The sequence below is a fragment of the Hemibagrus wyckioides genome, linkage group LG17, assembly GCF_019097595.1.
Source record: "Hemibagrus wyckioides isolate EC202008001 linkage group LG17, SWU_Hwy_1.0, whole genome shotgun sequence".
In the NCBI taxonomy this organism is placed as follows: Eukaryota; Metazoa; Chordata; class Actinopteri; order Siluriformes; family Bagridae; genus Hemibagrus; species Hemibagrus wyckioides.
In genome coordinates, this window is record NC_080726.1 from 25,053,653 (window position 1) to 25,068,232 (window position 14,580).

Consider the following 14,580-nt stretch of genomic DNA (forward strand, 5'->3'; position numbering starts at 1 on the left):
CTCATTTATAAAGGTGAATTTAAAAACATTCTTAAATATCAAGTTCTTCTTTTTTTCCCGAGAAACTAAACACTGTCTATAAAATAATTCACTCTTTTTTAACATTAGTATACAACAGCAAACAGAAATATGCCAAAAAGCAGGTAGCTGTGTATTAAACGTGTACACGTCATCTCTCTCTCTCTCTCTCTCTCTCTTTTTTATCTCAAGGCCTGTGTGTGTGTGTGTGAGTGAGAGAGAGAGAGAGAGAGAGAGAGAGAGAGAGAGAGCGAGCGAGCGAGCGCGCGCACACGGGGAGCCCTAACCAGCGGCGGCGGATGGTTCTTCCACTCAGCGCTCGCGCTCAACCACCAACCAGTAGAGCGCTGTTTTTTTTCCGCCTTCGCTTCCCTACCAGAGCTGTTTGTCGTCTTTCGCGCACTCTGTCGGGATAAACGCCGTTAATTGGTCCTTTGCGTTGTCAGAACTCTGCGCGAGAGCCAGGTCAGCGATTAAAACCAGAGCGTTCGCGTGCGTTTGTGAAGCTCATTCGGTTTTGCTGACCGACACTAATTGAGCGTCACGAGACGCGCGCGCACCGGACGCCGCTTGTTTATAAATACGGCGCCGCAATACCCAACTTACACACTGTCACTACAAGGGTGTTTTTCCCGAGGTAACGTCGCTGATTTACTGACTGAGGAAAAGAAAATCAGAGCGAGAATTTTAAAGCGGACATTAATCCGGTTTAGTTTGACGCAGGATCCGGTTTCAGTGCCTGCTTCCGTTATTGTTGGAGCGCACGCGCTAATAGCACTCGGAGTGTTTTGGGAAGATGTCCGGTGAAGCGGTTCTGATCCCGGATGACCAAGCCTTCAACAACTTCAAACACGAGTGTGTGTTGGATGATGGATGGAGTCAGACTTACAACAAGTCCGGCATCACTGTTCTGATTCAGATCCTGGAGGAGGAGAAATCCCTGCACAAAATCAAGGTGAGATACAGCGGAAAAACCTACCCCTCTAAATTCTCTAACCAACACCAGCCTATCTAACCTACACTTGCCAGTCTAACCTACCTGTCTAACATACCTGTCTAACATACCTGTCTAACATACCTGTCTAACCTACAGCGTCCTGTCTAACCTACCTGTCTAACATACCAGTCTAACCTACCTGTCTAACCTACAGCGTCCCATCTAACCTACCTGTCTAACATACCTGTCTAACCTACAGCGTCCTGTCTAACCTACCTGTCTAACATACCTGTCTAACCTACAGTGTCCCGTCTAACATACCTGTCTAACCTACCTGTCTAACATACCTGTCTAACATACCTGTCTAACCTACAGCGTCCCGTCTAACCTACCTGTCTAACATACCTGTCTAACCTACAGTGTCCCGTCTAACATACCTGTCTAACCTACAGAGTCCCGTCTAACATACCTGTCAAACCTACCTGTCTAACATACCTGTCTAACCTACAGCGTCCCATCTAACTTACCTGTCAAACCTTCCTGCCTATCCTACAGCGTCCCATATAGCCTACCTCTAACCTACATTTATCTGTCTAACCTACCTGTCTAACCTACACTTATCTGTCTAACCTACCTGGCTAACCTACAGCCTCCTGTCTAACTTCCTGTCTAACCTACAGTGTCCCGTCTAACATGCCTGTCTAACCTACAGTGTCCCGTCTAACATGCCTGTCTAACCTACAGTGTCCCGTCTAACATGCCTGTCTAACCTACAGTGTCCCGTCTAACATGCCTGTCTAACCTACAGTGTCCCGTCTAACATGCCTGTCTAACCTACAGTGTCCCGTCTAACATGCCTGTCTAACCTACAGTGTCCCGTCTAACATGCCTGTCTAACCTACAGTGTCCCGTTTAACATACCTGTCTAACCTACAGTGTCCCGTCTAACCTACAGTGTCCCGTCTAACATGCCTGTCTAACCTACAGTGTCCCGTCTAACATGCCTGTCTAACCTACAGTGTCCCGTCTAACATACCTGTCTAACCTACAGTGTCCCGTCTAACAAACCTGTCTAACCTACAGTGTCCCGTCTAAAATACCTGTCTAACCTACAGTGTCCCGTCTAACCTACAGTGTCCCGTCTAACATGCCTGTCTAACCTACAGTGTCCCGTCTAACATGCCTGTCTAACCTACAGTGTCCCGTCTAAAATACCTGTCTAACCTACAGTGTCCCGTCTAACAAACCTGTCTAACCTACAGTGTCCCGTCTAACCTACAGTGTCCCGTCTAACATGCCTGTCTAACCTACAGTGTCCCGTCTAACAAACCTGTCTAACCTACAGTGTCCCATCTAAAATACCTGTCTAACCTACAGTGTCCCGTCTAACAAACCTGTCTAACCTACAGTGTCCCGTCTAAAATACCTGTCTAACCTACAGTGTCCCGTCTAACCTACAGTGTCCCGTCTAACATACCTGTCTAACCTACAGTGTCCCGTCTAAAATACCTGTCTAACCTACAGTGTCCCGTCTAAAATACCTGTCTAACCTACAGTGTCCCGTCTAAAATACCTGTCTAACCTACAGTGTCCCGTCTAAAATACCTGTCTAACCTACAGTGTCCCGTCTAACTTGCCTGTCTAACTTACAGCGTCCCATATAACCTACCTCTAACATACACTTACCTGTCTAACCTACAGTTTCCCGTTGAACTTACTGCAGCCCATTTAACCCACCTCTAACCGAACTGTCTAACTTACACTTACCTGACTAAACTACCAGTCAAAGCTACAGCTTCATGTCTAGCCTACAGCATGCCCATATAACCTACCTCTTAACTACATGTCTAACCTACATCACACGCTGATGTTATTCACATCACACCTGCAGCCACACATTTTCTCTTACAAACGTAACCATTTTACAGAAACTATTCTCCTGTCTCAGAACTATTTACAGTTCTACAGCATCAGCATCATCATTGTCACCATCAGGGTTCTGCTATCAGACCTGGTTCCTACTGATGTTCATTTAGAAAGATGAGAAACTTTGAATGAATTATGTCAAGAAACAAGAATTATGATGTCATGTTTTTGTTTTATTTCACTGTGTATAAAGAGGGTAAAGAGAGATTTTCTAAAACACTCTCTGGATAAAGATCAGGGTTAATCACTCCGTACATCATGTCCTGTTTCTCTCAAGTCCATCACTGTACAGAAGATGTGTGACATTTTCTTTGCGATTTCTTTGTGTTGAGTTTAACACACTACATTGGTGCTCTGTGTGGTAGGAGTTGATAGATAATGCTGTTGGCTTGGGGATTACTGCGTGATTTGTGCATGCTGTTGACTTTACCTCAGTGTCCGTGTTTAACCAGCAGCCCACGTCCGGGTCTTTGGTGAGTTATATTTCTCGAGAGACGATGTGAGAATTGTTTGCGGAAGGCGAGGATCAGACCTTGTGCTGCTTAAAGACATACGTCTGTTAGCTTTCCTAGGATTTTACTCCAGTGTAAACAGTGTTTAATGGGTGGATGCAGAGTTTATTGTAGCTGTGAAGAGACCTAAAGTTTACCATGAAACTAGACATAGTGCTAATCTGAACTGTAACTTCGGATTAGCCACATTTTCATACAGATTAGCGGTGCAGCTAGTTTGTCATGAGGTTTTAATCCTCTTACTGTGTGAGAAGTGTGAGAACAATGAAGTGTTTTTATTGAACAAACACAACTGTATACACAAATGTGTTTTAATGAAGGAAAGTGACAACACTTTCAGATACAAATATACAGACATGAACAATGTCAGATAAATTTATCCTCTATGATACAACAGTACTAAAGGTCCAGTTCTGTATGTTATCAAAGGGCCAGTACACTTTCCTGGGAATCTGAAACAACCCATCCAATTGAAGGTCTGACATCTTAAACATTTCCTTTTCAGAGTGAAGGGAAATTAATCGGGAAAAAGTAAAAGAACTTCTCATAGAACAAAATTTCCTAATGAGGTCTGTTATGTATAGTTTTATCGCTCTGCTGTTCAAGTTGCAGTTTTCTGCATTTTGAGGACTTAAATGGATAGTACCTTCAACTCAATATAAAAAAAAAGTCATCATGATATCTTTCTTTATTCAGGTTACTTAAAGACTAGTAATGCTAATGTTTCTGAGAAATTGGAACATAAATGCTGCACAACTTAAGCTGAAGGTGCCAGCTATGCAAGATTTGTTTCCTATCTTTTTGAATTAATTTATGTTACAGAGGTTGTAAAGTGACACTGGTTATTAGAAATGTAATTAAAGAATGAATGGATTGTTAAGTACTATAAATGTGAGCTTGTATAAGATGATTTTGAATGATTCTGAATGATTTTTACAAAGACATATTACCTGACAATAAGAGGTCCTCCACTACTGTGTATAAATCTATGCCGAATTATTTACAGACATGGTAAATATTGTTAAAAATAAAAGCTGTAATATTGTAGGCTCCACTGTGCAGGTATAAGTGACACATCACATTCATAACCTCTTATGCCTCAGGTTTACTTTGTTCTTGTTCTCACACTCAGAAGCTTCGCCTAACAGGAAGTGAGCTGATATCTGAGCCGGGCCTCGCATAAAACCCTGTTGTTATCACGGAGGAGCGTTTGCACGTTTCTCAAGGACCTTTGGAAAAACACACACACCACATTCCGGTTCAGTTTCACATTTAAACCAGCGTGTTGCTCAGGTCAGTTCTGAAACACCGCTATGGTAAAGGATTAGGGATGAGGGGACAAATACCGTGGCACGGTCACACTCTGTGGTTTCGGTTTAAACACCAGATTGTGCTTGCAAACTGTGTCAGAAGAACAACTTATTTATTAATTTAGTATAAAGCAACTGTTGGTTGGCTTTTAATTGAGAGCATTTTCATGTGAGGAAAGCTGGACAAACTTTTATAGTTTCGTGTGACGTAAGAAATTACAGCATGACTGATCAGTTAAATAATCAGCGATGTGTTAGACTGATGAAATGTTTTCCTCTTACACCACACCAATTTACCAACAACTGCAATTTATTAAAGAGTGACAGGTATTTTTTATCTGTGTATAGTTACATTTATTGTTGGTGAAACAAGTTATTTCCTGTTGTCAATTACAATTATAGCAGCTAAACACAGCTGTAGACAGTTGTTCTCTCTCTCTTGAAGTGTATTAAGACAGAAAAAAGCCAGCAGCTTGTCATGTTACTGAGAAACTGCAAAGTGCTCTGTCCTGTAGATGTCAGAAAACATAAAGTTACAGCTTCATCTCTGACTGTTACAAAGCTCTAACACTGGAGACTCCTTCCATAAATGTTACATATACATCTTCTTACAGAAATCTTCATCACATTAGTGATCACATGCTTTTTTGGTTTTTGTGGAGCATCTGCTGTACAAGTTCTTTGGTTTGAGCTGTTACTATAGAAAGGATAACGTATTTGAATAAGTGCATTAAAGTGCAAACAGAAAGGCATTAATGATATGATATAGTTCATATTTGAATTGTCTTTTGAGGCAAGTATAATTATTTACACATACACACAATTTCTGCACTGTGGAGCTAAACTGGAGTGTTACAACTTTCAGTACAGAAATACTGCCACTTCAAATGGTTAACCAGGTGTGTGAATAATTTTTCATTGTTACTGAGATCCATGGTGCAGAATTCGAACTAAACACTCAAACAGAACATAAACTATTACATAACACTGCTGCTTAAAGAAAAGCTTTCATGTGTGTGAATACATCACTTTAATGTGAGGCCACACAAACCGCACACTGTGTGTGTGTGTGTGTGTGTGTGTGTGTGTGTGTGTGTGTGTGTGTGTGTGTGTGTGTGTGTGTGTAGGCATGTGGGGTGGGCGGTGGTCTGAGGAGATGCCCCTTAACGATGTAGGGCTTCCCCTCGCCCACACTGTCACTTGCACTGTCACTTGCACACACACACACGCACACACTCTCAGATACTCTCTCTGTCTCTATAACCTCCCACTTCTGGTTTTGTCCGCAGTCGCTTAGAAAGCCCACTCAATTTATCTTCTTTCTTTTTCGCATGCTTTCATATTTACTTTCCTTAACGTGTGTGAAAATGAAACTGCCCTTTCTTCATTAAACTGTTAACACTGTGATGGTGAACGTGTGGGACGAGGAACGTGTGGGATGGAGAACATATGGAATTGGGAACGTGTGGGATGGTGGGAGAATGTGTGATCTTGTAGGATTCAGAGCAAACGTTTTACAGGAAACAGATGGGGCTGAGAACATGTGGGTCTGTGAAATGGAGTACAAGTAGAACATACAGAACTGAAAGCAAGCAGGATGTGGAATATATAGTGGCAGAGTAGTCAGTGAGAGAAATGTAGGATGGGGAAAATATACGATGGAGAATTGGGAATGTTGGGACTGTTCAGGTGGAACAGCCAGTCCATTAACTGAGAATTCCCCGTTATTAATAAAATTGAAAATCATTGACGGAAAGCTCTGACGGCTAAACATCCTTTTGATGACAAAATACCACAACAGGCAGACCAGCAGAAAGCGTTCCACATCAATGCCAGTGGCATAACTGTGTACTAGATGTTATGCAGTAATGTGTGTAGTGTTTCAGATGAGAGAGTGAACAACAGCAAGATAATACAAGATATTACAGCTCATAATCACTGCAGTGTTCCTTAGTTCACAAATAATTAATGCAAACATGCATACTTGAGCGTTCACTCATTTCCAACTGAAGTGCTCGTTAAAAAGAAATGGCTTTGTGATATTTGCTGGGATGAGGCGAAGCATTTTACAGAATTCGACTTCCCACTTTAAACTCCCAAGCATGAATCAAACATATGTAATCTGGTGGAATGTTTTTGATAAACACAATGTAGCCAAAAGTCTGTGCACCCTTGACCATCACACCCTTTTGCGGTTCTTCCCCAAACTATTGCCACAAGGAAAGTGAGGAACAGGTGTGGGGGGTGCTTTGGGAGTGGTGTGAAAGGAGGGAAGTGTGGAAGGTGTGAGAGGGGAAAGGTGTGGGAATGGTGTGAGACAGAGAAAGTGTGATACAGGTGTGTGATAGGGAAGGAGTGGGAGTGGTGTGAGAGAGAGAAAGAGTGATACAGGTGTGTGATAGGGAAGGAGTGGGAGTGGTGTGAGAGAGAGAAAGTGTGATACAGGTGTGAGAGGGGTAAGGAGTGGGAGTGGTGTGAGAGAGAGAAAGAGTGATACAGGTGTGTGATAGGGAAGGAGTGGGAGTGGTGTGAGAGAGAGAAAATGTGGTACAGGTGTGTGATAGGGAAGGAGTGGGAGTGGTGTGAGAGAGAGAAAGTGTGATACAGGTGTGTGATAGGGAAGGAGTGGGAGTGGTGTGAGAGAGAGAAAGTGTGATACAGGTGTGTGATAGGGAAGGAGTGGGAGTGGTGTGAGAGAGAGAGAAAGTGTGATACAGGTGTGAGAGGGGTAAGGAGTGGGAATGGTGTGAGAGAGAGAAAGTGTGATACAGGTGTGAGAGGGGTAAGGAGTGGGAGTGGTGTGAGAGAGAGAAAGTGTGATACAGGTGTGTGATAGGGAAGGAGTGGGAGTGGTGTGAGAGAGAGAAAGTGTGATACAGGTGTGTGATAGGGAAGGAGTGGGAGTGGTGTGAGAGAGAGAGAAAGTGTGATACAGGTGTGAGAGGGGTAAGGAGTGGGAATGGTGTGAGAGAGAGAAAGTGTGATACAGGTGTGTGATAGGGAAGGAGTGGGAGTGGTGTGAGAGAGAGAAAGTGTGATACAGGTGTGAGAGGGGTAAGGAGTGGGAGTGGTGTGAGAGAGAGAAAGAGTGATACAGGTGTGTGATAGGGAAGGAGTGGGAGTGGTGTGAGAGAGAGAAAATGTGGTACAGGTGTGTGATAGGGAAGGAGTGGGAGTGGTGTGAGAGAGAGAAAGTGTGATACACTTTCTGTGTTACTGTGTAAGTTAGGGAAGGTGTGAGACCATGTGACGGGTGTGAGGAGGGGAAATTGTGATGTGACTGTATGAGAGTGGTGTAAATGTAATTTCCAGCTCTCTAGAGCCAGAGAGTTTTATTACAGCTAGCTACTATATATAACACTAAAGTCAAGTTTGTCTGCTTTCTTTTTGAAAGTGTTAGTCATTTTATCTATCTATCTATCTATCTATCTATCTATCTATCTATCTATCTATCTATCTATCTATCTATCTATCTATCTATCTATTCCTAATGGTGAATGATTTGTTCAGATAAACAATGGTGAGGTTGCAAGTGATCAGGCTGGAGAGGTGTAATCATGTGTGTGTGTGTGTGAGTGTATGTCTGGAACCAGAGCTGCTTCTGGTTCAGCTATTATAATACGATCATCTTTATTTTACACATCATTATACCTTCTTCTTTTTTCTTCTTTTTCTATTCCTCTTTGCCCTAGGCTATGTGAAGAACAGAAATATTGCAGTGACCTGTTTCTGCATTCCATAAAACATTAAAACTTTAATGTGAATCTCTGCAGCCCATTTTATTACTCAATGTGGGTCACTGTGTGTGTGTGTGTGTGTGTTCTGGTTATAGCTCATGCTTTCATGATATGCTGTCCGTCATTGAGCCAATCAGCAGCGACCATGTGGTATTCAGCAAGGAACGCCCCTTTCCAGTCTGAATTAATACTGCTGTGTTTTTTGTTTAGTGTGTTTTGTGAAGCTGCTGGAGAGTACTGGTGTGTGATATTTTAGTTTTTTCCTCTTTACTACACATGTAACTCAGTGCAGTGTGATATAATGTGTGATAATGCTGAATAATTACTAAAGTTTTCTAACAGCAAGTGAGACAGTGTGAGGAGTTAATTCAGGTTCCTCACTTTTATTCTCATTATCTATAAAAAAGAATGGAGAGGAGAGATGGAGAAAGGAAATAAGTTAGTTCTTTTCTCCTTCTTCATCTGTTTCCTTACTAATGTTGAAGAACTTTTGTTTCTGGAGTTCAGCTGTATAATTATTAACATCTTTACTTCTTAATTATTAACCCTGCTCACTCACCCATTGTCACTTTTTTTCAGAAAAGTGATCATGGTCCATTGTGGGTAATATGGTCTCTCTCTCTCTCTCTCTCTCTCTCTCTCTCTCAACCCTACACCCCCCACCCCCACCACCACCCTCAGTGTCGGATGGTGTGTAAGGACGTTTCTGCAGAAACCATGTACGATGTTCTCCATGACATTGATTATCGGCGGAAATGGGATTCGAACGTGATCGAGACCTTTGACATCGGCAAACTGACGGTGAACGCAGACGTCGGCTACTATTCCTGTAATTTCCCCATAATTCAGATCACTTCATATATGTGATGTACAAAATAATTCTTTAACTCCTGAGTTGTTGAAGTTGATTATTTATTTATGATTGCTCAAGGGAAGTGCCCTAAACCCCTGAAGAATCGTGATGTGATCACTCTGCGCTCTTGGCTGAATATAGGAAATGATTACATCATCATGAACTACTCTGTCAAACACCCGGTAAGTGACGCATGAGGTCAAAGTGAACCTTCACGTCATAATGTCTTATTATTTCCAGCACTGTAATGCTAGTTTGTGTTTCATCTCCTAACTGACGATCGACTAGCTAATGTGTGTGTGGGTTTATAATGATCAGAAATACCCCCCAAAGAAGGACATGGTGCGGGCTGTCTCCATCCAAACAGGTTACCTCATCCAGAGCAATGGTCCTTCCAGCTGTACCTTAACTTACCTGGCACAGGTCGACCCTAAAGGTAATGACAACACACACACACAAATACACACAAACACCTTCTGAGAATACAGCATTAGATTTATGAGTCATGAGAAAATGCAGAAATGCTGAAACGGGGTGTGGCCATGTTAAAGAGTCAGAATGAGGGGGTGGGGCCATATGAATGGATTCAAAGAGATGAGGGGGTTGGGGCTCAGTCTCTTTAAAGGTTGATGATGGCAAATGTTTTCCATTAAAATGACACCAAACATGATGCACGTCCATCACTTTTTAGAAAACATGATTAATTAAAATGTTCTTTATTAATCAAATTTGTTCTCATATCTGTGTGTATGTGTCCCTCTCTCTCTCACTCTCTCTCTCTCTCTCTCTCTCTCTCTCTTCCCAGGTTCTCTCCCTAAGTGGGTGGTGAATAAGTCTTCCCAGCTTCTGGCTCCTAAAGTGAGTAGTGTTGTGTGTGTGTGTGTGTGTGTGTGTGTTTCTCTGTGTATGTCTTTAAAATGTCATTGTTACTAAAGATATCCATTTCTTAAAACCCTGCTCTCTTGCTCCGCCCATCTTTCTGCCCCGACCCCTCTCGCAGGCGATGAAGCGTATTGCACGGGCATGTGTGAAGTACAGTGATTGGAAGAAGAAGCACAGTCCAGACTTTAAACCGTGGCTTTACCCAGAGCAGAGTCGTCTGAGCAACATGGCTCTTACTGAGCTCTCTCTGCAACATGCAGACTCGCTCGAGAACATTGATGAGAGCACACTTAGTGAGAGCAAGGATGAGCGTGCTGAACACAGCGATGATGACTGAGACACATGCGCACACACACACACACACACACACACACACACACACAGTGTGTTTGTTTCATTAGTCAGTTAGTGAGCTCTGTCACACTGTGAGAATTACAGCAGTTTTAATGCAGATAAAACATCTTTATGCAAATCCCCGTCTCATTGCATTTATCCAATCAGGTAAAAGAAAATATCATCCAAATGGAGACCTTTCCTTGCTTCTTAATGATCCATTACATTTTGTATATTCCTGCAGTTAATACAGAAAAGGAAATCATTTGTCTATTTTTCCATAGGTTGGACCACTGCCAACTTCTCCTTTTTCAGAAGTGTCCTTTTCTCTATTTCCAGTGATCCTTTAGTTGGATGAGGTTTCTTCCTTTGTTTCAGCAAGTAGTAATGCTCCACACACACAGAGGGCACTGAGAGCAAACACACACACACACACACACTCCTGTTACGGTGCCACTAAAGTTACAATAAATAAATCAGATTTCTCCTTGAGAGTTTTGGCAACCTGATGAGTATGTGCATTTTTTTTCTGTTCAGTTTTTTTTTCAGGTGTGTGTCTGTGTATGTGTGTTAGTGCGATTTGCTCCAACTGTTGTAGATGCACAACACAGTATGACTAGTCTTTGTTTGTGTGTGTGTGTGTGTGTGTGTGTGTGTGTGTCATATTTATATGTATATGTGTATGTGTGTGTGTGTATGTATGTATGTATGTATGTTTAAGGAACCTCAAAAGCATGATCACAGCTGTAAAACCCACGCATGTGATGCCTCTGTGTGACATCATCACTACTCCGGTGTCCTTAATGTAGCTAGTTGTCATGGCAACCCCCAGGCCTCTGCATGAGCAGTGCAGGAAGGACTGATTTAGCATATGATGAGGGTGAGTGTGTGTGTGTGTTTGTGTGTGTTTTGGATAGAGCACTATCATGGTAATGCTTCATGGTAAATCTAGCAGATGCTCACACACTTGCAGGTGATGTGTGTTCCTGCACCACAATAACTGAATTCACAATTGATGAATTCAGAGCTGTTCATCTCAGTGCTCTCTCTCTCTCTCTCTCTCTCTCTCTCTCACTCTCTCACTCTCTCACACACACACACAAAACAGAGTCACGTACACCTTTGTCTGCTCTGACATCAGTGTTTGCTGGAACTGGATCCTGAGTAAACCTATACATACACACACACACACACACACACCCAGGAAAAACCTTGGGCTGAGACCAGGCAGAAATGTTGCCATTTGTGGCCAGTTTTTCACATTACTTTAGATGATGTGAAGATTGGTCTGTTACTTATCCTCAAACTTTGAAAAATATTTCAAGATTTAGGAGTTTACTGTCACAGGCACAGCAAACAGGCAGATATACACTATATTGCCAAAAGTATTCGCTCACCTGCCTTGACTCACATATGAACTTAAGTGACATCCCATTCCTAATCCATAGGGTTCAATATGACGTCGGTCCACCCTTTGCAGCTATAACAGCTTCAACTCTTCTGGGAAGGCTGTCCACAAGGTTTAGGAGTGTGTTTATGGGAATTTTTGACCATTCTTCCAGAAGCGCATTTGTGAGGTCACACACTGATGTTGGACGAGAAGGTCTGGCTCTCAGTCTCCGCTCTAATTCATCCCAAAGGTGTTCTATCGGGTTGAGGTCAGGACTCTGTGCAGGCCAGTCAAGTTCATCCACACCAGACTCTGTCATCCATGTCTTTATGGACCTTGCTTTGGTCACTGGTGCACAGTCATGTTGGAAGAGGAAGGGGCCAGCTCCAAACTGTTCCCACAAAGTTGGGAGCATGGAATTGTCCAAAATGTCTTGGTATGCTGAAGCATTCAGAGTTCCTTTCACTGGAACTAAGGGGCCAAGCCCAGCTCCTGAAAAACAACCCCACACCATAATCCCCCCTCCACCAAACTTTACACTTGGCACAATGCAGTCAGACAAGTACCGTTCTCCTGGCAACCGCCAAACCCAGACTCGTCCATCAGATTGCCAGATGGAGAAGCGCGATTCGTCACTCCAGAGAACGCGTCTCCACTGCTCTAGAGTCCAGTGGCGGCGTGCTTTACACCACTGCATCCGACGCTTTGCATTGCACTTGGTGATGTATGGCTTGGATGCAGCTGCTCGGCCATGGAACCCATTCCATGAAGCTCTCTGCACACTGTTCTTGAGCTCATCTGAAGGCCACATGAAGTTTGGAGGTCTGTAGCGATTGACTCTGCAGAAAGTTGGCGACCTATTCGCACTATGCGCCTCAGCATCCGCTGACCCCGCTCCGTCAGTTTACGTGGCCTACCACTTCGTGGCTGAGTTGCTGTTGTTCCCAAACACTTCCACGTTCTTATAATACAGCTGACAGTTGACTGTGGAATATTTAGGAGCGAGGAAATTTCACGACTGGATTTGTTGCACAGGTGGCATCCTATCACAGTTCCACGCTGGAATTCACTGAGCTCCTGAGAGCGACCCATTCTTTCACAAATGTTTGTAAAAACAGTCTGCATGCCTAGGTGCTTGATTTTATACACCTGTGGCCATGGAAGTGATTGGAACACCTGATTCTGATTATTTGGATGGGTGAGCAAATACTTTTGGCAATATAGTGTACTTTACACTGAAATTCTTCTTCTGCAATCCTTCTGATAAACCATCGATACCCTACAGATAGTGTTATTAAATAGTTGTGGATGAGATTTATGGCCTGCAGATAAAAACTGCTCCTTAGACATGTATTTCATCACTTTACACTCCTGTACTGTAGCTGATGTTCAGCGGCTGTGTTGGGGTGGGTTCTCCCGGTGACCCTGGTGTGAGAAATGTCCTCCAGTGATGTGCAGGCTGCTCTTGAGATGGTTTCAGCAGTTCTAACTGTTTGTTGCTGGTGAGAATGGCACCCCTGATGAAGTTGCTAAGAATAATGTCTTCTTCAGACGCTGCTGGAAAGGGGTTGAGTTGTGGCACCAGGGGAGATCTTTGCTGCAAAAGTGATCCTACTCACTGCATCATATGTGTTCAAGCCAGGAAGAAAAGTCCATTTGAGTATGCTAATCAACAGCACAAATCATGTCCTCTAACCAAGTGAAAATATCCTAAATAAAGACAAATCAATTCAGCATTATCTATTATAAGATAATAATAAACCAAACATGATTATCAAACCTTTTCTTTAAAATTCATTTCAAGCTTTAATTCTGCCAATAAAACAAGAACATTTAAAACTTTTTTACTTAAGAATTGGCTAGAAATAGGTAGATTTGGAGAGTTTTCAGTTCACATTTGACTAAACTTTTCAAACCTGTCCAGAACTGAAAGCTGAATTGTAACACAGTGAAAGGTCCCAGATAAACATAATTATTGTTATTATGAGTGCTTAATGTTGTTCACTGCAGCAGACCTGAAGCAGGTCCTGAAAACCCCACTGCCCCTCCTCCAGCCTGCAGCTAGCCGGTGACTCACCGCCTGTCCACAGCCACCTGTCTCACATCACGGCCCCTAAACACGTCTAATCCTTTCTGACACCGAATCCCTGATCGCAGACGTGTGACTCTGAGCCAGAGTAAGCCCTGTAACACCTTAAAAAATTACACACCAGTGTCATTGTGCCCTGACCAAAGAATAATCTCACATCTTTAGTATTAATATTAATATTTAGTGAGGCTGTAGAGTGATACACTGTTCTTTTGTCTCCCTCTAGTGGTCGTGTAGTGGAAACGCACTTCTGAAGAAAAGGTGCTCTTCGAAGCTTGAATTAAATAAATAAACATTTACCGCAAAACATGTTGGTTCTGTGGTTCTGACTGTGAAATAGTTCTACCTGGACCCTGTAAATGAAAAGAACAAGCTCTGTGCTTTAAACTTCAAAAGTTTTGCCAGATTTTTACACACACACACACACACACACACAATGTGACACACAGTTTTAGATTTAAGTGTGTCAGGAGAAAGTGTGTGTCAGGGGTAGTTTAAGCGTTCAGAAACAAACAAAAATGTTTGGGAATTATTTTTATTTCTTTACAAATTTTACACTCTCGGTGATTCCATCCTACACTCTGGTGTTCTGA

At 42.7% G+C, this 14,580-nt stretch overlaps 1 protein-coding gene across 2 annotated transcripts; it reads left to right on the plus strand.

Annotated features, from left to right (window-relative positions):
* The first annotated feature begins 273 nt into the window (after positions 1–273).
* Positions 274–11,012, plus strand: stard10 (StAR-related lipid transfer (START) domain containing 10). Of its 2 annotated transcripts, none has more exons than XM_058414597.1 (6): positions 274–973; positions 9,122–9,269; positions 9,372–9,475; positions 9,612–9,729; positions 10,099–10,151; positions 10,294–11,012. In XM_058414597.1, the coding sequence occupies exons 1-6, from the start codon at positions 815–817 to the stop codon at positions 10,510–10,512; spliced, it is 801 nt and encodes a 266-aa protein (XP_058270580.1). In that variant the 5' UTR covers positions 274–814; the 3' UTR covers positions 10,513–11,012. The 2 variants fall into 2 exon arrangements, with proteins under 2 accessions (XP_058270580.1, XP_058270581.1); XM_058414598.1 differs by lacking the exon at positions 274–973 and adding an exon at positions 8,613–8,680.
* The last annotated feature ends 3,568 nt before the right edge of the window (positions 11,013–14,580 follow it).